General features: G+C 53.4%; 1 protein-coding gene across 5 annotated transcripts in view; it reads right to left on the minus strand.

The window, feature by feature from the left end:
• Positions 1–8,923: 8,923 nt before the first annotated feature.
• Positions 8,924–24,387, minus strand: part of TMEM266 (transmembrane protein 266) — a 152,813-nt gene continuing 137,349 nt past the window's right edge. For all 5 annotated transcript variants that reach the window (XM_017858023.1, XM_017858024.1, XM_017858028.1 and 2 more), the window contains 3 exons: positions 21,313–21,502; positions 11,633–11,695; positions 8,924–10,147 (listed from right to left, as the gene is read on the minus strand). In XM_017858023.1, the coding sequence (XP_017713512.1) occupies positions 9,573–10,147; positions 11,633–11,695; positions 21,313–21,502 (828 nt within the window). In that variant the 3' untranslated portion in view covers positions 8,924–9,572. The remainder of the gene's footprint in view (positions 10,148–11,632; positions 11,696–21,312; positions 21,503–24,387) is intronic.

The following is a 24,387-nucleotide window of genomic DNA, read 5'->3' on the forward strand; positions in this document are numbered from 1 at the left end:
TACAGCTACCAGGAAAGATGAGATGAGACGAGACATCAGTAAAAGCAGAAAGTAGGTCTCAGGATGGACAGCATATACAGAGAAGGCTCCTCAGGAGGCTGGCATGGCCATTCCTCAGCGGGCAGGGGCTGTTCAATTGGTGTATGGGAGCAGAAGTGGCAAATGATACCAGAGCTCAGGTGCATGAGGCAGTGAGGGGCAGAAACACTGGGGTCAGGGAGGGGATTGAGGGTGGTAGGTAGTTGAAGCCAGGTTGGAGAGGACATTGACTCACAGGCTGAGGAGGCCTTTTTCCTTAGAGATCAATGGTTCTCCCCTTAAGGAACACCGTCATTTCCATTGGACCTGTGATGGTACTGTGAAAGTTACACCATACAGGACTTTTCCTGATTTGCAGGAAAAATTTATCAACAGCAGTTTCCCAGTCTTAAGTCTTTCTTGCATACTTCTTTGTAAACCTTTGGTAGCTGCTACCCCTTTTCTTCTTAAGAATGTGAGCAGATTCCAAGGTGACTGGACAGTACCAAGTGGATCTGAACAAAGCAGCCACTGACCCACCACAGCTTTTGTTTTTGTCTTGGGACATATCAGGGATTTTGTTGAATATTTAAAATACTTTCTGCTAGTTGGTAATTGTTCCTTGTTTGTTAGATATGTCAGTGTATTAAGAGTGTCCCATAAAAACTGTATGACTTCCTGTGCCACCTGAACAAGTCTTAAGAAACACCACTGGCAACAGGGAGCCATTTACAGTTTTTGAGGAAGGCCTATAACTTGGTGGTATATGCAGGACAGAGGGAGGGAGGAGAAGATGGAAGCCATTAGGGGCTGAATCCTCTGGCTTCAGATGGATTTGGCTGGGGATGGACTCCTGGAGATTGTGAAAATGGGTCCAGTGCTATGGGCAAGGCTGGCATTGGGCAGGGCTCTTCCTCCCAGGATAGCAGTGGGAGCCCTGCTGCCTCCAGAGCCCGAGCATGTCTGCTGGGCTGGAGGGCTGGAAACCCCAGCCCTAGGTGCACTTTCTGCTCTGTTTCTGAAAGGGAGGGTCAGCTTGATTGCATTTCACGCTGTCTTTCACTAAGGGTTTTTGTTTGAGTTTACATAAAAGTGGACTGAAGAGGCTGGGAAACCCAGAGAACACCATTGATTTTAACAGATGGATTTGGTTAGCTGTTGCTGAGCTAAAGGAGGCTTTACTGATAACCTTGTGAAAAGTCCATGTAGGATGATACACTGCCACAATTTCTTATAGCTCTGGGGTTTTAAAAACATCTTTGTGGGGAGCAAATGAAGAAGAGTTGCTGATAATCCTTGGCTTATAAAGCACTTTCATGTATGTCATCCCATCAGTTGGGGAAAGAGTAGAAAACGTTCAAGAAATCAGACTCTCAGGAGAGGAGGCAGTTTGCCCCAGGTCACAACACATGTGATAGAACTGGAACACAAACCAGAACTTTGGGTAAATACTACTTATTAAGAACTCCCTGTGTGTTGGGTACATTATATACTCTTCTAATACAACCACCTCTAAAGTGTGTATCATTACGCCTACCTTCTGGATGAAGAAATGAGCAGAGAGGTAATGACCAGAGGCAATTGGTGAGATGTGGGACCCGAACTGGACTTCAGGTCTGGAAAACTCGGCCTGTCTACTAGACTGTGGTCCTCCCATTCTCTCCAGGACTAGATCCTCTGGTTTGCATTGCTTCAAAACAGCAGGCTTGTCATTGGAAGCAAGGAGCACCTATGGAATTAGGGATTTTCTATGAAGTAAGCTGGCATTTACTTACTTTGGCATCGGGACTGGTGAGAGGGAGGCCCTGGGGTGGCTTTATCTGCATGGCCTTTGCCTTCTTCATCTCCTACAACTAACTGGGCACGTGGTTAAAGACAGGGTGAGTGCTTTCTTTTTGTATGCTCACCTCCAGCTGTGTTTCCTTCCCAGCGTGGGCTGTATAGGGGACATTTGGGTCTGGGACCTGGGGACCACTGGGTGGACTGGTCAACAGGAGTCTTGGGTTCTCATCCTGTTCCTGTTACTGCCCCAGAGGCACCCTGGTCACCTTCCCTCCTTTCAGGTTTCATTTTCATTACCTGTAAAATGGCGACATGAACTAGATCTTTTTTTTTTTTTTTTTTGAGACAGAGTCTCGCTCTGTCACCCAGGCTGGAGTGCAGTGGCCTGATCTCAGCTCACTGCAAGCTCCGCCTCCCGGGTTCACGCCATTCTCCTGCCTCAGCCTCCCGAATAGCTGGGACTACAGGCGCCCGTCACCACGCCCGGCTAGTTTTTTGTATTTTTTAGTAGAGACGGGGTTTCACCGTGTTAGCCAGGATGGTCTCGATCTCCTGACCTCGTGATCCGCCCGTCTCGGCCTCCCAAAGTGCTGGGATTACAGGCTTGAGCCACCGCGCCCGGCCACTAGATGATCTTTCTAGATAACAAGCCTATGAGTGTATTGGTGGGTGTCCTACAAGGTGAGTAGATGGAGACAGTGAATACTGTTTTTGAGGGCTTCTTATGCCCAGGATGCCGTGCTGAGCCCTTTACATACATTGTCTCATTTACGTCTCATAACCTTACAAGGTGTAGGTTTGACCTGGGGCAAACTACCTCCTCCCCTGAGAGTCTGATTTCTTGAATGTTTCCTACTCTTTCCCCCACTGATGGGGTGACATACATGAAAGTGCTTTATAAGCCAAGGATTATCAGCAACTCTTCTTCAGATGAGAAAACTAAAGCCTACAGAGCTTAAAACACTTGCCCAAGGACTCATGGCTAGTAAATGGTGACCACAGGCCAGTCTGCTCCCAACCACATGCCATATCCTGAGTGCCTCAATGGGAGTGCGGAGGATGGACCTAATCTAGCCTGACTGGGGTGGGCTGCAGTGCAGGGCAACAAGATACGACGACCTAACCAAGTTGAGAAGGAGCAGCAAAATCAACCAGATGAAGAAGTGCATTCCAGGCAGGCCAGCATGGACAAGAAACAGGAGTACCCAGGAACATGACACACTGAGCTGCTTTCTCTGGAAAATGCAAGGTCTAGACTCCAATGTCTGAGTCCCCTTCTAGCCGGACACTCCTCCATTCTGAACCACTCTTTGCTCAGGGAAGCAGGAGTCTTCGTACTGTAATCTGGATCCAGTCTGCTCATTGGCCTTTTGTAGTATTTAGCACGGTGCATGTCCCAGAACTCCCTACCCCTTTAATCAGTGGAGGTGGAGGTGAGCATACCTAGTTATGAGGCCTAATTGATGTTGGGGAGGTTCCTAGAGTGCTTGGTGAAGGGTGACCCATAAATCTCAGACACTGAAGAATTCTGCCACATCCATCACAGTGTTTAATGTCCTGATTGATCTCCAGGGTAGTCAATTTCATTTGCTTGTTTCAGGATGAACAGGCAGCCTGCTTCCCTATGCTGCAGCCTGGGGCTCTGCATAAAATTATGCCAGCACTGTGTCCTGATAGCTTGCAATAAATTTTAGCAGCAAATGTTCCATCATTTTCCTTGGATAATTAACTATTCACCAGGATAGAATACCAAACTTTTCAGCAGTGGAGTCAAAGATACTCAGAATAGTGATGAAATCCTCACTTAGTTAATGTTAGGGAAATACAAGTTTTTGGCAAGTACTTCAGTAGTGCTCCAGTAGTACTGACCAAAGGGAGAGGAAGGAAGATAAGGTGCCTCCTGTCTGGGGGATAACGGTGCTCTCTTACCTCATTCAGAGTGACTACAGGAATGGAACAAATGGGTATGTGCAAGCAGGGATGCACTCAGGAGCAGACAGTGGCTGGGCTGGCTGATGGGACTAGGGGCAGGGCTCACTGCCACCCTCTCACACCAGACTAGCAGCAGCAGCAGCAAGAGCATCTCCTGGGCAGCCGACCTCAAAAGTGCTGAGTGTGTGCTGGCAGTGAAACACCCCAGGCTTATTAATAAGGATGCTTTCTGTTTGTGTCTCCCCTGAAACATTCTCAAAGGGGTTTCCCGTCTATTACATCATTAGCTATCCCAGCAGCTCTCAGGGTGGGAGAGACAAGATCATTCCTGTTGTACACAGGGAGGAAGCAGGTCTAAGGATTTGCTTGGAGCCTGATAGCAAACCAGAAACAGGGCTGGGCTGAGAATTCAGTCTCTGCCACATCCTGTGCATAGGTACAGCAGCACCTGAGGTGGGAGGCAGGGGTGGGGGAGTGGGATGAGCAGACCTCTCTCCAGCCCTGAGCTGTCCATGGTTTGGCTGTTTCAGCCCCCAGAGTTGTTGGGGGTCCTTGTGAAGCAACTCCGCGCAAGTGTTGAGTGGGGCACAGGGTACTGTCAGCTTGTTAGTAAGAGGGATTCCTTGGGCCCAGATAATTTGTCAGCAGCTCCAAGAGTGGGACCCCAACTCTGTCTTCTCTCTTTAGAGGTAACTGAATAGCACCAGGGAGGAATGTGGCGACAGCACCAAGGCGGGAGCCGTGCTCTTTCAACTCTGGCTTCCGTCAAGAGCTGTCTCAGAGGGAGAAAGGAGCTCCTGAGTTGAATTTCAGGTGGACACCCACCATGCTAAAGAGAATTCCAGGCCGCGAGCCTCTAGCCACACAGGTTCCCTCCCAACACTCCTGTCTGTGGGACTTGATCTGAAAAGCCACGCTTTGGGTTGGGAACATTGCCCAGGGCTGGCTGGAGAGGGGCCTGTTGTGCCACTCAGGGAAGGCCTTATGGCTGCCCCATCCTGGGTGGGATTTGGGCTGGGACTGCAGACTCTGGCCCAGCTCCCCTGTGGACCTGTCACCAATACTGCTGGCTCTGAGTCCTGATTTCTTATTTTGGCTTTCCTGGTGGCACCTGGTTTGATTCCGGGCAGCTCATCTCACATCTAGCATGGCATATAATCCAGCCAGACCTGGGTTTGAATCCTGCCACTACAGCTCACTAGTTAGCTGTGTGCCCTTGGGAAAGCCCCTGAATGAATCCATGGCTGTCGTTTTCTCCTCCGTAAAGCAGGGAAGATAGCGCCCACTTTCCAGGGCTGTGCTAAGGAGGGAAGCCTGTGAAGAGCACCTGTCACAACATGCAATGCAGACGTGGGAGTCATTTTTGTTACCACCCTCTTGTTCTAGCAGGAGACAGTGGCTTTTACCAGACCCTCCCTTCAGGGACAGCCCGATGGCTCCTCTGGGCCACCAGAGTGGGTTCTCTAAAAGGGTGGAGAACGGGGAGCCATTTCCCAGAGCTGCAAACCTCCCAGGGAGTGCTCAGGCTCCATCTCCCCCAGCCCCCAGCTGCCCGCCAGCCATAACTGTAGGATATGGTGCCCAGGGGAGCCATGAAAGGCGAAGCTTTTACCTCCATCTCCTGCACTCCAGGCCCCCAGGCCCTACCCTAGGACTTGCTGTGGGATGGGCTGGAGGAAGGGCTCTTGAGTCTGCAGAAAGGACTGCCATGTTCCTGGCTCTGGCATCCTTCTCTGTGCTCTTGGTGCCAGGCACAGCCATCCTGTCTCATGCTCAGACACCACAGACTGGACATGGTGGCATCTCCTCCAACGCTCAGCTCCCGAGTCCCATCAGTCAGGTGTCCCCAGCGTCTCCTCCGCCACTGCCACCTTCATCGTGCCTGCCCGTGTGCAGACTTGTTCCCTCTCCTCTGGACACGGGCCCGTCCCTCTGGCTCTTCTCTGCAACTACCAGAAGACTTTGTGGGAGCCCTTCCATAGTGCTTTATCTCTAGGGAGAACATCTGGGTCGGCCTGGCATCCAAGGCCTCTGGTGAGCAGCCTCACCTGTCCTTTTCCAGGTTGCTCTCATGTGGTCTCTTCCCCCTCCTACCCATGCCATCCTCTTCCTGACACCAAACTTCTTCCTGTTCCCAAACCCTGTTCCTTGCCTAGCTCACTGCTGTTCCTCTGCTTGCACTGTTGTCCCGCCACCCTCCTCCTGACATTCCTTTTTTTCCCCCCCTTTAAGTGGTTTAACAACTGACATCAAGTCAGGAAGACAATCAAAAATTCCCTGCTCACATTCTCTGGAAGTGGGCCAGTTTTGTAGCTCAGTGTTGAAACTACCCCTAAAGACTGCTCTCCAACGACAAACAGAAGAGCTGATCTGGTATACTTACTCTTTTAAAATCGCCTTTAAATGTTTCCTCCACTTTGAGGCCTTCAGATGTCCCTAGGCAGGTAAGTAGCTTCCTCCGTCTGTGTGTACTGTCTTAATGCTGTGACTGTTGTGGACTCTGGACTTGGGGACCCCCTGTTATCTCTGTCCCCAGCCTCTATCTGTGAGGCAGTTCAAACACAACATGAAGGCTGAACAACAAGTGCTCAGCAGGGTCTCACCTCACAGCAAGCTGTAAATACCCCAAGAAATCCGCTTTTAAACATGGAGTTCTGGCCAGCCCCGGTGGCTCATGCCTGTAATCCCAACACTTTGGGAGACTGAAGTGGGCAGATCATTTGAGCCCAGGAGTTCCAGACCAGCCTAGGCAACTTGGCAAGACCCCATTTCTACAAAAAACACAAAATTTAGCCAGGCATGGTGACGTGCACCTGTAGTCCTAGCTACATGGGAGGCTGAGATGGGAGGATCATCTGAGCCTGGGAGGTTGAGGATGCATAAGCCATGATTATGCCACTGCATTGTAGCCTGGGCAACAGAGCAAGACCCTGTCTCAAAAAAAAAAAAAAAAAAAAACCAAAAAAATAGGCTGGGCACAGTGGCTCACGCTTGTAATCCCAGCATTTTGGGAGGCCAAGGCGGGCAGATAACCTGAGGTCAGGGGTTCGAGACCAGCCTGGCCAACATGGTGAAACTCCATCTCTACTAAAAATAGAAAAAGTAGATGGCCATGGTGGTGCTCGCCTATAATCCCAGCTACTTGGGAGGCTGAGGCAGGAGAATTGCTTGAACCTGGGAGGTGAAGGTTACAGTGAGCCGCGATCACACCACTGCACTCCAGCCTGGGCAACAGTGAGACTTTGTCTCAAAAAAAAAAAAAAAAAAAAAGGGGGGGCCTATAAAAAAAAAAAAAAAAAAAAAAAAAAAAAACAGTGGAGCTCTCTAGAGACCCATTTCCTAGAGGACAAACTGAAGAGAACAGCCACCACTTGCCTAGCATCTTCCCCATGGCATCCCTCCCCATCCTGTGGTTCTTCCCTGGAGTAGGAGTCCTCAGCAGACATTAGTGCTGGCAGCGGGGCTTGCAGCTCCCCCTGGCATGGGGCCAGGTTCATGTGCCTGTGAGGTAGCAGCACTAGCCCCAGAGCTGGGACGATGGAGCTCTGCAGAAGGCCAGTCACAGCACAGCAAGGTGAGCCTGGAGGAGGGTGGCCATTTCTAGTCCAGTCGGTGGAGATCACCAGTTACCGAGGATCTCTGCCCTACAGCTTACAAACCAAGTAATACCCTCCATTCCATCAAGTGGCAAAAGCCAAGTGACTGCTTTGCTTCCCAAAGCTCTAAACCTGGGAACCCCAGGGCCTGGCATGGTGCCAGCAGATTTGGGCCTGTTGCAGGGCCTGTCATTAGAGTTCAACCTCAGAAAGTTTCTTCAATCTCTCTGAGCCTCAGGTTCTTCAACTATAAAATGGGGTTAGTGATACCTGCCTCATAGCATCACTGGAAGGGTTAAAGGAGCCCATGTGGGTAGGGACCTTGGCCCAGTGCCCAGTGATGGACGCTATGACAGTGCTGCTGGTGATGCCTCAGGACAGCTACTCTTGCCCTTTGCAAAAGTTTCCCCTTGGTAGGTCTTCTAATTACACCCCAAGAGTGACTCAGTTGGATGTTGCCACCTTTAGCACTTTTTTTGACAACTGTTCATCACCCCATGAATCAGGAGGGTGCTCTTTGCCAGCTCGTGGTAGTTTCCTTCCCTTTCTTCCAATTCGGCCATCTTTCCCAAGTGGCTCCATGCCCAGGCCTGTGGGGTTCTAATGGGGCTTAGGCCCGCTCATTGCTCTTGAGGACCAGCCTGGGAGGCAGGCAAGGAAGCAGGTGGTGACCAAGCCGGGGGCGTGGTGCACTGTCAGGTGAGTCCGGGGGCGGGGGGGTCACAGGAGCTCCAAGGACACCCAGCCTAGTGGTGAGGGCAGGCAGGACACACGGTGAGAATAACCCCGACCAAAGGCATAGGAGGACAGCCAGAGGGGCAAGAAAGCCAGCTTACCAAGGGGCTGAGTCACACTCAACGTTCTCTCAAGGCAATGGGAGCCCTTTAAAAAATTATGTCTTCTCGCCGGGCGCGGTGGCTCACATCTGTAATCCCAGCACTTTGCGAGGCCGAGGCAGGCGGATCACGAGGTCAGGAGATGGAGACCATCCTGGCTAACACAGTGAAACCCCGTCTCTACTACAAATACAAAAAATTAGCCAGGTGTGGTGGCAGGTGCCTGTAGTCCCAGCTACTCGGGGGGCTGAGGCAGGAGAATGGTGTGAAGCCGGGGGGCGGAGCTTGCAGTGAGTCGAGATCGCACCACTGCATTGCAGCCTGGGCAACAGAGCGAGACTCCGCCTCAAGAAATTAAAAAAAAAAATTATGTCTTCTCTACTCCCCTCCCCCGCCATATAAAAGAAAACATGATGGTCATAAACACAAAACCCCTTGGACGCTTTTAAGCAGGGGTGCTGAGGCTTAGCTGCCTGGGAAGATGCACTGGGAAGGGTGAAACCAGAGGCTGTGCAAAGAGGAGGCGGCTGCAGTCCAGTCCAGCAAGGGACCTGGGTCTCAGCAAGGCCGTGATGGGGGCCAGGGACAAGCAATTTGGAGGGTGGAATGACCAGGATTCACGAATGCTCACGGGACGAGCAGGGAGTCTGGGATGCCATACGCATCTCTAACTGGGTGGATGGTGGTACCCTGGCTGGAAACCACTCTGGACGCTTCACCTGGGTTAGCAACCAAAGGAAAACCTCCACCAACTGGGACTCTCAGTGCAGCTGGTTTTTATTATTAAAGCCAAGGTTGGAAAATGATTGTCCCCCTGCCCCCTAGGACCCTCCCACCCACCTCTAGATTGATCCCTTTATATCCCGTGAAGGTGAAAACTAGATTTGTCTTGAAGAGACTCAGAAACGCTCATGCTGGAATGAGAAAATGAGGACAAATGACATAGGCTCAGATGGTGGTCTCTGTGTGATTGTGTTGGACTCCACCCAGGATTCCTGGGAAAGACGGCTTAGGGGTGGGGCTGGACAGCCCCTGCTCACAGTGCTGTTCCCTAGAGTCCGGGGTGGGCGTCAGGAACGAAGGCAACGGAAGAGGCTGAGCTGGCCCCCCGCACTCTACCCTGCTGAAGCTGGGCCACAGGCTGGTTTTTGTAAAAATGGTTAAAAAGAAAACCCAGCCACGAGCACCACCCTCCCCTGAGCAGGGTGAGAAGAGGCGCCAGCTCTGGGCTTTGAGGTCTGAAGCTTGTGGCCTCCTGGCCTGGCGTCGCCTCCCTGGAGGCAGGCAGCACCCTGAGGGAGGCCAGGTGGGCTCCTGGGCCCCACATGTGGCCCTTGGCAGCCTCCAGGGTCCCAGGAGAGCTTTGAGATGGCTGTCTCCCCTCCTCCCACCCAGCCCATGGCAGGCTCTAGGCCTCAGGGACCCTGTGCAACTTTTGCTCTTTGGATTCCAAAGATCTGAACTTGTCCTCCAGCACGGGAACAGTGGGCTGGAAGTGGATGACAGGCCTGATCTGAAAGACAGTGAAGCCCTCCTGGTTCTTCTGGTTGAACAGACTTACCCTGTGTTCCAGCTCGGGGCTGGTTTGGGCCGAGCCTGCTGGGCTGGGCCGGGAGAGGGGGGCTGGGTCCAAGGCCCTCTGGGATGGGCAGGGGTCCTCTGACAGGGAGGACAGCAGGTCCTGAACTGTGGCCTCCTCCACCTGCTGCTGGGGTGGCAGCGGCAGGGGAGTGGGGCCCAGTTCAGAGGATGGCTCCTCGCGGGCGGTGCTGCAGTCTGTGGAAGAGCCCAGCGTCTGGCTGCTGTCACTCTGGGCCCGGGTGACCGAGCTGCGGGAGGCACTCTCCGAGGTGGCGCCGGTGCCATTACCGCCAAGCTTGAGGGGCATGTCCAGAGAGAAGAGGTCCGAGGAGATGTTGGGCTGGTGGATGTCTATTGCGGCCGTGGTGACCATGCACACAGCTGCATCTGGGACACCGCTGTCTGCAAGGAAGGAGGGGATCTCGGTCACACTTCAACCTCTGCCACACCTGGGGGCCCTGAAGAGGGCAGGTGTGAGCTGGGCGGTGGGCAGTGAGTGTGGCTAGGCTGTAGGACACCATGCCTTTGTGGAGGGAGGCCTTGGTAGAACTCCCTCCCAGTTCTCCAACATCACTGCCCTGCTTTGAAGGGGATTATGCCTCCCCATCTTGTTAAACTCAAGTGTAGGCATGTGACATGCTTTGGCCAGTCACCCATGAGAAGTGACCTCTGGCACTTCTGGGCAGAAGCTTTATGAGCTGGTGCTTTACCCTGGCAAATGTTCTAGAATATATGGTGACTGTTCTGTCAACTGGATGCTGAAGTAACGGTGATGACCTGGGAGCAGAGCCCCCAGCCAACCTGCAGTGGGCTTTTGTAGCTTTATTTAAACCATCAAGACGCAGGGTTATTTGCCACAGCTGCCTAACCTAGCCCATCCTAACTCAGGAAGCATGGTGTGCCAGGGCAGGGAACTTGGGTTCCATGGTCTGAGGAATGACTCAGTTTCAGATGGGCTGGCAGGGGTGGGGGCTGCAGAATGGGATGATCAGAGCCTGCTTAGCGTGCATCACAGGGTCACAGGACGCTCAGAGCTCTTTGCTCTAGGTGAGAGTACCACGGGGCTGACCTACAGAGGGTGCAGGGTGGGGAGGTTTCTCCCCAAAGTTGTGGAGGACTGCGAGAGAGGTCTGGGCTGGAGACAGTGGTCTTTGAAACCAGCATATTGGATGAGGCTTTGAGGGAGGAGAGAAGAGGGATGAGGCCTTAGGGAGGCTAAATTGTGGAAAACCAAAAATTCAAATGCATTATTCACATGGCCCAACATAATATTCTAGCCTTACAATGGAGCATACACGGTTTTGGGGGCTGTGAAATTCAAACTCAAGAACTGCACGTGGAACCCTGAACTGGAAAGGGGGCTATGGAGAAACAAAGACACCAAAGGCCTCAGCATTATTTTAAAATTCAATCTTTTCCCATAAGCAAAAACCACTGGGCTTCCCTGAGGTTTTTTTCAAGTGCAAGAACATCTAGCAGGGATGTACCCGAGGCCTGCTGCTTCTCACACCCTGGGGTGCTGTGGCACCTCAGCCTCCACTGTGCCTACCTTGACAGGTGTGGAGGTGGGGGGCACTGAGGTCACTTGTAGTTCTGGATTCTAACCCCCTTCCCATTTCAGGGTTCCACATGCAGTTCTTATGGGTGATCACAGAGCACCCCTATCCTGGCACCTGCAGGCTCAGCCCCTGGGCACCCCCAGCTCCAGTGCTGGAGTTTGCTGGAAGCTGAAGCTCTGACATTTTAACCTTGAGCACTGCCTGCAATTATGGTTCACAGGCACCAGGTGATGGGCATGCTCTGAAGCCAGGCCGAGTTGTCTCTGCCCTCGGGTTTAGGGGTTGCTGGGGTTCTGGCACATGTAGAACAGCCCCAACCCAGACTTACCACTGCTGGGCCCATTGTAATACTGACTGATGTAGCTGTTCATGTCGTCCTTCACCATGGCTTCTACAGAGGTGGGGACAGAGAAGGGTGAGTGCATCAAGTTCATTCTCTTCCCCTTATACTCCTATTCCCACCCCCACAGCCATAACAGAAGGCTTCTGTCTCACAGAAGCTCTTGGTGTGTGTGACGGGAGCTGCCTCCTGGTTCTCCATGGGGACTGCCTGTCTCACCTGCCCCAGGGGCTGGACTGCACTGGGTGCTGGGGGACCCAGGTTCTGATGAAGCATCTGCCTTAGTACTGACCTGGACAGACCCCTTCCCCTCTGTCCCGTTTCCCCATCTCTGAGATAAGGGGTGTGGAAATAACTTCTCAGGGCTTTTCCTTGTCTGGATGGCCTGAGCCTTCATTGCCTGAACTTCTCAAGGGCACCGGAAACACTGCCCTCGGTAGAGAAGCCTTGAAATCCCATCTGCAGGAATACACAGCCAGCCACAGGGCTGATTTGCCATCCAGACAGCCCTCCGTGGCTCGATCCACTTGACAACTCCAGCCTTCCCTGCAGTACAGGAACAGACCTGGGGAGGTGGGGTGCTGGGGATCTCCATCACCTGCACTGTTCCTGCATATAGTAGGTACTCAGTACATAATTGCTGAGCAAATTACAGAAGGGGAGGTGAAAAGCTGTCCATGTCAAGGGGGATGGGAACAGGGTCTTAAATATTGACCAGCCTGGGCAACACAGGGAGACCCCATCTCTACAAAAAAATTTTAAAAATTAGCTGGGCATGGTGTTGCACACCTGTGGTCCCAACTACTAGGGAGGCTGAGGTGGGAGGACTGGCTGAGGCTGCAGTGAGCTGTGATCACACCACTGCACTCCAGTCTGAGTGACAAAGTGAGACCCTGTCTTCAAATAAATAAGGAATCTTGGTTCACCTCCTGAGAGAAACAAGGAGGGAATGGGAGGAGAGTTGAGATTTTCAGAGTGGCCTGAGAGTGGGAGGAAAGCCAAGTGCTCGGAGACCCCAAAAGCCATCCTAAGAGCTAGGCCTTGTTCCAAGGGCAGCAAGGCAGTGAGGGGCCACAGGAAGGTCTGAACTTGGTCAGGTGTGATTGGGAGAGGCCACCCCCAAAGTTGTGGCAGGAAGACCAGAGACTGCAATGCCCAGGGTGGGGTCAGGCACCAGAAAGCCCTCAGCACGGGAGGGCTGAGGGCTGTCCTCTCTCTCCCGTGGAAGTCTGGAAGTGCTCCAGGGCTGCCCCTAGAGCCCGAGTCTGCCCCCCCAGGAGCTTCTCTGAGGAATGGCATCAGCAGACCCCCTGGGTTCTGAGAGCCCTTCCCAGGCACACCTGTGAGCTGCAGAAGCCAGTGTGCCCTGACCCTGGGAGGCTAGAGGCAGCACAGTAGGGCCTGGCTCTTAAAAGCTTTTTTGGCCTCTTTTGATCTTTAAATGCCTGCAGTCAGAGGTATGTTTTGCACTAATGCTGGGGTTGAGGGAGGGAGGGCCCCAGGCTGGCTCCGGGCCCTGATCCTCATCAGCCAGCTACACTTTTCTTGCAGCTGGGCATCCGTATTCTGTGTGTACTGCCAATGCTGTCTAGCCTGGCTGCCACCCTGGGAAGCCAGGGGTAACTGATCCCTGCAAGCTGGAGGCTCAGGACCTCCAGGCCCTATGGGCCAGGTTGGGGGATCTGGTCAATCTTGGTTTTATCCTGAGACCACACCTGCAGGGACTCCAGAGGGCCATGTGATGTGAGTAGGACAATGAGCTCAGCTAAAGTATCCACAGACCAGCGAAACTTTAACCCAAGAGCCACTTGCAGGAGGAGGCCAGGGTAAATGGGAAAATCCCAGATGCTGAGTTCTTGTCCTTGTGCTGCCACTGGCCTGCCATGGGGGCTCAAGCAGGTCCCATCCCCTCTCTGGGCCTTTCTTCATCTGTACCCCGATGGCACTGGTGAGGCTCTTTCAGATTGTGATGGGGCCAGGCAGATGGTTCTGAAGTTCCAAGAGGTGACAGAATCACAGCAGAGTGTGAAGGGACTAGAGGCATCTTGGCCAGTCCCCAGTGCAGGAGTCCCCTGGATTCCAGCCTGAGAGGGCTGTCTCCACCGCAGCCTGCACACCTCTAGGAAGGGCGTGCCTGCCTCTTTGTGGAGCAGCTCTGGTCATCAGCTCCTGGGCAGCTTCTCATTCATCTGTGCTCAGTGGAGTCACAGTGAGCCCACCCTTTGCCATGTATTGAGCCCAGGAGTCCCTGCCTGTGGGGAGCACAGTCAGGGCCTCCCGGGAGACGTCAACTCCTGATCAAACGGCCCATTAGCATTTAATCAGGAAGTGCCTACTATGTGTGAGGCTTACAGGTCCTGGTCCTGCCTTCCACACAGGTACCAAGGACAAGCCTATTTCTACTCACGGTCTCTATGACAGCCCTTCCACCACTTAAAAAGCCCCTCACATCCCTCCTGGGAAGTCTCCTTTCCTTGGAAAGCCCCTGTGCATTCTTTACCCCTCCCTGGTTTCCCAGCCTTTCCACCCTGAAGGCTTCACTATGGACTCCAGCTGCGACCAGAATGGGAGGAGGGACGGAGGGAGGGACTAGTGTTTACTCTCAAAGCTCCAGACCTAGGGGTCCACACTTCACACACTGATCTCCCTGCCCCTGTGCTGCAAGGCCGTGATTATTGAATAGACTGTGCCAAGTGCACCAAGATCCGATGTGATCACTCTGCCCTAATGCACCCTCACATCCTCCGAGCGTGTTCAGAAACCGCCCTCCTCTGCCAACTCATGTGGAGCTTGTGGCCAGCATGGACGCCCAGGTCTTCTCTGCAGGAGCTGAGAGGCCAGGCCAGGCCTTTCCCACCCTGTACTCATGTAACCACCAAGGAGGGCTCATCACCCTGGGCAAACGTCAGCTTGCTGGGCTCAGCCCAGAGGGTCAGCTTGCTGGAGACATCCTGAGTCCTGGCTCAGCCCACCAAGGTATTAGATCGTTCTGCTTTCTCTGTGTTGTCTACATAATTGAGGAGGCTCACATCTTCATGCAAGCTGTTGATAAAAATAACCTAAGCCAGGTGACCTTCAGCCCAGACATCCCTCCTGAGCTTCGGACTGGTCTGGCCAACCGTCCCTGGACAACTCCTGGCTGGCCTCTAGCTACCTCTGACTCAACATGTCCAAAATAGAACTTGGTTTATCCATCCTCCTCCATGGCATCCATCTTGGTGACTGGTTCCTGGCACTTTTTAGTGCCTCTCTCTTACTAACAACTTGATTTCCACCAAGTCTGTGACCAGTTGAGGGAACCCTGGCCCTGTGAACAGTCTTAGATCAGACTTCATGGACACTGTTGGCCTCACACAGGGCTGCCCACCTTCCATCTAAGAATAAGCCCCTGCCCCCAGGGGTTTGCTTTGATTCAGCCCTGAGGAGCCCTAGAGACGTGCAGGAAGAACCCACAGGACCGTGCTGTGCAGCCCTTGGAGGGGCAGGAAAGAATGGGCACAAACACAGGATTCAGAACAAAACAGACCCAGGGCCAACCCAGCTCTGCAGGGCACGTGCTGTGCGGCCTTAGGTAGATCCCTTAGCCACTCTGAGCTTCAGCTTCTTCATCCATAAAACGGGGAGAGCAAATGCCTACCCTACTGGTGAACTGGTAAGAGTCACTGAGATCATGAATGTTTAGCCCAGGGCCATCCCTTGCCTCCCTGAACCCCTGGCTCCAAAGTCTCAGTGCTTTCTGTGGCAGCTGCTCTCTGCTGCTCGGCGCCTTTCTTCCCAGGGTGTGAGCACTTTGCAAACCCAACCTGACTAATCCTCCTAAAGCCCATCAAGTGCAGTGGTGCCAATGCTCATTATGTATGTTTTACCCCTTGGGTGGAGCCCCCGACCTGCCCAGCCAGGAGGCAGAGGTGGAGAGAAAGGGTGGTGAGTCAGCTGGGCCAGGCTTCCTGGAGGTGGTATGGACTGGCCAGGCTGCGTGGACTCTGGTGTGGCAGAGGGGCATGAGGCGCCAACCACATGCCCTGTGCAGACCCAGGCCCCAAAGCCCAAGGCAAGGCCCCGATTCCTGGTTTGGGCTCCTGCTCCCAAACTCCAACTTGCTTTTCCATGGCTTGGCAGCCCTCACCAAGGGAGGGCACTAATATTCACTGAACTCCTACTGTATACGAGGGATGAGAGCTGCACATATGACTAAATGCTCAATCCTTCTCAGTGAAGAACTTCTGCACCTGTTTCATTTTGGAAACACTAAGACTGAGACAGGACCAGCTACATAATTTCTAGGTCCCTTGTTTAAAAAGTATTAAGAATTTCAAGAGGGTAACAGCAGAGCAGTGAACCAAAGTTAGGGCCCTGTGCGATCACACAGGTCATGCGTCCATGAAGCCAGCCCTGATCACAGAAGTAACTTGTTCAAAGCCAAGTTGAAATTCAAACCCAGACCTGAGTCCTAAACCCATGTCCCTCTGGTTGCTTCAAGTGCTACTTTGTGTGAGGCTCTTTCAGATCTAGTCCTAAGCCCTGGGGTTCCTGGGGTCCCCGATGTCCCGGTCAGGCCTACACATTTGGAGGCCAGTGGAGAGTCTTGCCTTCATGATCACCAAGGCCCGCTCCTCTCCAAGGACAAGCACTGGTGCCAGCTCAGCTCCCTCCTCGGGGGCTGCCTGGTGGAGGGCAGGCACAGAGCAGGCTGGCTGCATGCACCCCTGCAGCAGTGTCTCTGGATGCTGCAACAGCGTAGGGGACGCGAAGGTTCCCTGTGATATATGGTGAAATCCGTGGCACTCCCACCAGGGGCTGTAATTCATAAGTTATGGGCGAGCTTCAAGACTAATAAATTTGGGAGAGAAGTATTAATGACTACACAGGGGCACTGTGAACTTGGCAGGCCCCAAAGCCTGGAACTCTGCAGCCTAGGTTTTAAAAATGATTTGTGCTAGAGCAAGTCTAAACAGAAGCTGCTTGGCGTTGTGTGACTGTGACCTGCTGGCAACTGTTGAGACTGTGGAGCCGCTTCCTCCTCATGGCTGGGGCTGGCACCCCGCTCTCCTGGGCTGCCCTCCCCCACCCTGCAAGACACAGGGCCCTCCCGAGGCTCTGTGACTCACGGCTCATGTCTGTAGGTTAATCCCTGGATTGTCTGTGTCCTGTGCATGAGGTGGGCCTCAGAGCCTCACTGGCCTGAAGGTCACAGTTAGTTAGCAACAAGCACTGCCCTTACTTCATCTCTAGAGTGGCCTACAGTGCTCTCAGCTTGTCCAGCCATAATTTCTAATGTCATGAAAATCCCTCCCTGGACACAGTTCCTGGTCAAGGAGAGATCAGCTGGGGGATGCCCTGTGTCCCTGGACCATGCGAGGCTGTGAATCACGCGTGTCCCTCGCCAGCCCCATGTTCTGCCCTCTGCGTTGGAGGCACTAGCTTTGCTGTTGATGCTCTGGGGCTGGCTGTGAAACAATGTGTGGAGGGAGCTACCTAGGCTGGGGCAGGCAGCATCCACAGAGCCGGGAGGTACCCAGGGGATGCCCCAGAAGCAGGGAAGAGTGGGCAGGGGGGACCCCAGGGCTGGACGGAGAGGCATCTGCACCTGCTCCTGGGGTGCATGTCTGGCACCTCTATGGGAGGCCTGGGCCTGCCCTATCCAGATATCCCCTACCCTAGTTTCCAGAAGGGTGAGCAGGGACACTGCAGACCCTGTGACATCCTGCTGGTGACACATAGCTGATCAGTTTCCCCAAGTGGCCTTCGACTCTGACCCGATTTCTCCCTTCTGCCCCTGCCTCCTTCCTCCTCCTCCTCCTCCTGGAAGTTGCCCACTATGGGGATTGTAGAGAGAGGAGGAGCAGGAGGGCCAGGCAGGACTGAAAGCTTCAGAGCACTCCTAGAATGTGCAGGAGTATTTTAAAGGCTCGTTTGTTTGTGGAATCTCCAAGCCCAGATCTTGGCTCCCCTGTGGGCTCAAATGTGGCATCTGGTGTTCAGGGTCTTGTAGGTCATTGGCTAAGGGACAAGAGCTGTGCTGTTAGCTCTAAAGCCAATGACCCTGATGAGAGAGACAAAGGAGGTGCTGCAGAGAGCAGCCAATACCGGGAGTGCTGAGACCTGCAGAAAGAACATCATGGGGCAGGCCCAAGCCCCAGGTGAGGTGCAGCCTCAAGACTGGCTGTGGGCAGAGCCAGGAGGCTGTAACACAGGAAGATCCTGGAATGGGCTGTGAGATTGTAAATCTGCTCCTTTCATCCTTAGAAAGCCAGGCAAAGTGGGCACAAGTTGTTCCCGCCTTCCAGAAGAGCTTTCAAAAAGAATAAGAAGACAGATTCCACAAGCACCAGCCTTGGGGCTGAAAGCCAAGTGTGGGGTTTCCGGGGTGAACTACTGCTGACTGGCCTCAGCTCCCAGAGAAGACGCAGGGCTGCACAGCAGGACAAGTGATGTCAGAGAGCCTTATTTTGTTCTTTGATCAGTTACCGGCTTGAAGATTACATTCAATGCAACAAACTCTATGGAGAAATGGCTGAGGCAGGCCCTGAAGTAAGTTTAGAGGGGAGACACACATAAACGCTTATGGCAGCGGAGCAGGATCCAGACCTGGGAGTTGGTGTAAGGTTGCCAGGGAAGGGTGTGGAGATCTGGGAGCTGACTCTAAGATGGGTTCTAAGCATGAAGAGAAGTCTGGTAGGCAGGTTGGGCCATCCCGTGAACAGCATGCAGAGACTCAGAGACCGCAGAGAACATTTACAGAACTCAAAGTTCCATTCCTCTAGAGTGAAAGGCAAGCTGGGGAGGCAACCGGGGCAAGATCATCAGGGGTCTTATGTGCCTGCCCCCCCCTTAAGGGTTGAATGGATACCCCCTCTTCATTCATATGTTGAAGCCTTAACCCCAAGTACCTCAGGATGTGGTCTTGGAAAGAAAGCGGTTGCAGATGTCATTAGTTCAGATGAGGTCCTTATATGACTGGGGCCCTTATAAAAAGGGGAAATGTAGACCCAGACATGTGCATAGGGAGGACGCCATGTGCAGATGAAGACAGAGCAGGGGGATGCTACTGTAAGCCATGGACGCCGAGGACTGCCAGCCGCCACCAGGAGCCGGGGGAGGCCTGGGACAGATTCTCACTCCCAGCCCCCGGAGGGAAGCAGCCATGCCCAACCCTGATCTTAGGTTCCAGCCCCCAACACCGAGAGACAATACATTGCTAGAGTTTGTGCTAGCCAGTCTGTGGCATTTTGTTATGGTAGTCCCAGCAAACTAACCCACCAGCCTAAGGGGCGTGGGCTTTTTCCTGAGGGACACAGGGAACCAGGAAAGATGGAAGTCGGGGAGTGGTGTGAAAGATTTTTGGAACAATCACGGTATGGTGGGGTAGGGGAGACTGCAGAGGGGAGAGGAGACTGCAGAGGGCAGGGAGCTGGGCAAAGTCCAGACATAACAAAGGCTGAATGATGAAGATGAAGAAGGGGACTGTTTCGATTAATCAGGAATTGGCAATGGGTTGTGAATCAGGACCTACCAAGCCCTGGAGTAAAGGCAGGAATCAAACAAGCTACAGATGAACACTGATGACTACGAAGTTCTGCACGAGGCTACAAAAAGCCTGTTGCCCAAGGCAGGGCTGCCGGGACACACGGCTCCGATGAGCTGTGTGGGGAGCACATGAGGCTGGGTCAGCTATGAGCTCAGCCAAGTGGTCCCCACAAACTCAGGAGCCTTCTGGCTGCATCGTGGGTGTCCTGGGTCCAGAAAAAAAAAGCAAGAGTGCCCCCCTCAACATTCTGCCTTGGGCTTGCAGCACCCCAGTAACTGCATTCAGTTGTGGATGTTACTCTGAGAGGGACCAAAACACTGGAGAGCTCTGGGAGGAGGCAGTACAGCAAGAACTTGGAGAGCATGTCCCCTGAAGGTTGGCTGTGGGAATGCAGGTGATGTCCCTGGAGGAGAAATAATCTCTAAATGATCTCAGCTGGGATGGCACTGCCTGTGCGTGAAACCCATGGCCAGCAGGGAGGCAGGGGCAAGGGACCAGGCCTCAGTGCAGTCTGAGGAAGAATTTTCTTACAGGCAGAGCCGTGTGGAGGTGGGGTGGTTCCCCAGGGAGATATGGAGCACTCATTCTTACAGGAGGGCGAGCCGAGGCTGCATGGCTCATGGCAGGGAGGTATAGAGGGGATTCTCACATCAGCCGAAGGGGTGGACCCAGAAGTCCCTTCTAGCCCCCAAATCCTATGTTTCCAAGATCTGAAGATCTCTCAAAAGAGTGGCTGGACACAGTGGCTCATGCCTATAAACCCAGCACTTTCAATGGCTGAGGCAGGAGGATCCACTTGAGGCCAAGAGTTTGAGACCAGCCTGGGCAACATAGCAAGACCCCATTTCTACAAAAATAAAATAAAAACATTAGTTGGGTGAGATGGTGTACACCTATGAACCCAGCTACTCAGGATGCTGAGGTGGGAGGATCACTTGAGCCCAGGAGTCTGAGGTGGCAGTGAACTATTATGATACCACTGCACCACTGCACTCCAAGAGTGAGACCCTGTCTCAAAAAAAAAAAAAAAAAAAAAAAAAAAAAAAAAAAAAAAAAAAAGCGACCATTCATTACCCAAAAACTGTTTGCAGTGTGTTGCAGTGCCTTACAGCCCTTAGAGCTTTCTCACACCCATCGGTTCCTCATACATCCTGAGAGGCAGACAAACTGAGTTAGGAGTCCATTTTACAGAAGGGAACACTGAAGCCTCGAGTCATGGAGCTGGGGAGTGGCAGAGACTGGAGCTCAGGCCTCTTGCCTCCCAACCTGCTCAACTTGCCCGGCTGTCTCCTCACTGCCCTGGAGGGGACACGGCATGCCAAGGCAGAGTGGCTCCTGGATGAAGCTGGGGTTTTGGGTCCCATAGCCCGAATTCACAGTCCAGCGCCACCATTTCCTGGCTTGGGTGGCCCCGTGCAATTCCTGAAACCTCTGAGCCTGGCAGCAGCCCTGTGAGGAAGCCTCAGTACTGCTACTATTTGACAGCTAGCAAAACTAAGCCCCCAAGAGACTCCCATCACATAACTGGCTGATAGAAGAGTTGGGATTTGAATCTAGAAATAACTCCCTTCCATACACGACCCTACCCTGGACTGTGGCTCGTGTTCCCATCTCCACTAACATCACCATCCCATGAATTCTCACCGTCTGCAAGGCTCAGGCTCTGGGCTGCTGTGGCCCCGGGCCTGGACTTATTTGGGCCCCAGTAGGTGGCAGTCCAGTAGGAAGCCCCAGACCTCTGTCTGGAAGCCTGGCTCTGCCACTTATTAGCGATACGCCTTTGGACGGCTTTCCTGGGTCTCAGTTTCTTAGCCATACAACAGGAAAGTCAAACCTCCTCCTCCGGCTGCCGCGAGGACAGGGAAGACACCGCACACAACGCACGCCAGTGGCCACAGGCATGAAATGGGGACGAGTCATTTCTAGTTTGGGTCGGTGGCTGGACTACATGCTCTCTCCTGGGCTCTGACAGGCAGTACCGAGGCTACGGATCTGAGGGTTTTCCCCAGTCACGAGTTAAGGAGGGGCACATACTTGCAAGGAACCCCACCCACTCTGCGCACGGTCCCGGGGCGCGAGAGGGAGGCGAGGGGCACCCCTGGCCATGGCACTATGGGGCTGGGTGGAGATGCAGGCTTACCTTGCGATGGCTGCAGCTCCTCCATGACGCTCTCGGTCGCTGTCTCCTCGTCCCACGTGCCGGCCTCCACCACTTTGAAGCGGCTGCGCGGCTGGCTGAGCACGTGCGGGGCCTGGAGCGCCGCCTCGCGCTCTGCAGCCAGGTCCAGGTCCTGCTGCGCCAGGTGTGCGCGCAGCTGTCGGATCTCAAACTGCGGAAAGAGAAGGGCGGGACTGCATCAGCCGGCGGGGGGCCTCCAGCCTGACCTCTGGGCGCTTGGCTCCCGCATGGGGGCGGAGTGGAGAGGACTGGGCTGAGCCTCCTGCGGCTGGATGATTCCTTAGGAATCTCCCAGAATCGCGGTTCGCAAGAGCTTCTTAGGGTTGCAGAGCCTTTTCCAACCTGTGCGATCCTGTGTCTCAGGTGCCTTGCAGTCTGGCCCCCATCTCACGGATGCCCGGGAGAGGAAACACAACGTGTTTCCTTTGTGGAAAGGTCACTGGACGGGGAGTCAGGAGCCCTGGGTGCAAATTCAGTTCTAGCTCTTCGCACAGATGTGTGACCCCAAGGGGTGCTTGACAACATGAAAGCCTCGTTCAGATGCCTTACACTGATGACTAAGAACCGGAAACCTCGGGACACCCAGGGCCCGCGTCCCAGCCTGGGGACCCCATCCTGGCGTCACTGCCCGCTGGTTTGAACACTGGCTCGTTTTCTTCCAGCAACAACCACTTCCCTCCTCCACGAGGAGGCACCCAGGACCAGACCGGGTTCAGTCCAAGCCATGTGGCTTCCTGGCCCTGTGGCCTGGAGCAAGTCCCATCACCTATCCAGCCTGAGCTTTCTTTTCTGTAAAATGGGGTTTTCACCTCTTTGAGGACTTGGGTCGCTTCCTCTTAAGGGCTTCCTCCCAGGTGGAGTGGCAGCCTATTTGAATTTCCCACATTGCACTTATCACCTTTTGATATTATTGTGTATTTAACGTTTTGTTGATTTTACTTTTATGAAGGTAAAACACACACACAACTAAAAGCATTCATGAACCATAGGGTGGCCAGGCAGCAACCTGGCCTTGTAAAAGCTGCACACATTTTAATTTTGTTTTACTTTCTGTTGGGGAAAGCTTCTTGGAAAGGCTTCCAGATACCTCTTGGGTTTGTGGCTGAGATGGCTGTTCACACGCCAGGGTCTTCCTGGGACATGAGGGCCAACGCGAAGTTTGGGTCTGACATTGCAGGTCCGGGCCGCGGGCTCCCAGGAAGGAGGGCCTTCACCGCCACCTAGTGTTCCCCGCACGCCTCGCACCGCTTCTGCACGGAGCGAGTAGGGAGGGCAGACAGCGAATACCATGCCCGGGCGCCCTGCCTAGGAGGTTACCTACTTACCAATGCCGCCCAAATGCACCTCTCCAGCCCTGACCCCTCAAACTGAGGTGTCAGACTCTCACCACCAATGCCTCCATGACAGTATCACTTTCACAGGAGTTGCAAAATCAATCTGGTCAAAGCAGGACTCTTCACTGTCTATCCAAACCTGTTCCTCAAGTGTTTTCATCTCATTTTAGCTGGAGCCAAAAATGCAATCACCTTCCTTGCTTCTTCGCTTTCCCTCACCCCAACATCCCATCCATCCCCCAAGTCCAGCAGGTATCCCACCTCCCTCTACCTCCACTGCCAGCTCTGGCCCCTACAGCTGCCGCTTCTGCATCCCTCTGCCATCACTCTAACAGGACTCGCGGGGACTCTCCCACACCCAGGTCAGATCATGACACTCCTGTCCATAAACCTCGATGGGTCGCCACCCCACCTGGGAGATAGCCCAAGCTCCTCAGCCTTGGCTTACAAAGCACGTGCACCATCTGGCCCTGCCCACCTGGCCAACTTTGTCTCATCCTCTCTCCCGTGACCTGACTCCAAGACACAGTCCTTCTTCTGGTTCTGTAAAGATACCAAGCACACGCTGGTCTCAGGGCCGTGTTCTCAACTGCTCCCTCTGTTCCAGATCACATGGTGGCCCCCCTCAGAGGGGCCTTCCCTGAGCTCCCACCTAGGACAGCCCCCCAGGCACACAGTTGCATCAGCCTATCTGAATTCTCTGCATTGCACTTATCACCTTCTGATATTGTGTTTTTAATGTTTTATTGATTTTACTTTTGTGAAAGTAAAACACACACACAACTAAAAGCATTCATGAACAACAGGGTGGCCAGGCACCAACCTGGCACTGGATAGCCTCCCAATGTCAGTGTCTACAGGTTTGGTCTCTGGGACTGCACAGGTTTTCAGCTTACTGCCTGAGGCTATAATTTTGGTTGCCTCTGTGCTGTGAGTAGGGCAGGGGAATAGGGCAGAGGGTCCCACTTTTAGGGAGAAAGACTTTCATTTAATCCTCATTTTCAGCCCTCCACCTTTCCCCAAGTCCCTGCCTAACACAGTGCCCACATGCAGAGCCCCCTGGTTCATTTTCTCCTGAGGACAAACCCCTGGACTCTTACAGGGTGGGGGAACTCAGTCTCCTGGCCATGCAGGATTTGGAAGGGCATCTTGGGATCTCGAATATTATGCATGCAGACCTTTAGTCATCCCCACCCTGTGTCAGCTTCACACTACACTTCCTCCCAGACTCTCAGGGGTTCCGAGGGGAAAAGTACCCCATTTCCCTCACTGTCCTCCTCTGTGGGCACTTCAGTGACCATTCTCCACTCTGTTCAATCAGTTACCACTTTCTTGTCTAGTCTCCATTTCCCCCCAATTCACTAAAATATCTTTCCTCTTTGTCCTGATGGACAAGACTTAAAGAGACCCACCCTTCCTTCCTTCCTTCCTTCCTTCCTTCCTTCCTTCCTTCTTTCCTTCCTTTCTTCCTCCCTTCCTCCCTCCCTCCCTCCCTCCCTCCCTCCCTTCTCTTTCTCTGTCTCCCTCTATTTTTCTTTTTTGAGACAAGGTTTGTGGTGATGGACAGAGACCTTCCTTCCTTCCTTCCTTCCTTCCTTCCTTCCTTCCTTCCTTTCTTCCTTCCTTCCCCCCTTTCCTCCCTTCTCTCTTTCTTTGTCTCCCTCTTTTTTTTTTTTTGAGACAAGGTTTGTCGTGATGGACA

The sequence above is a fragment of the Rhinopithecus bieti genome, unplaced genomic scaffold, assembly GCF_001698545.2.
Source record: "Rhinopithecus bieti isolate Rb0 unplaced genomic scaffold, ASM169854v2 scaffold_47256, whole genome shotgun sequence".
NCBI classification, from domain to species: Eukaryota; Metazoa; Chordata; class Mammalia; order Primates; family Cercopithecidae; genus Rhinopithecus; species Rhinopithecus bieti.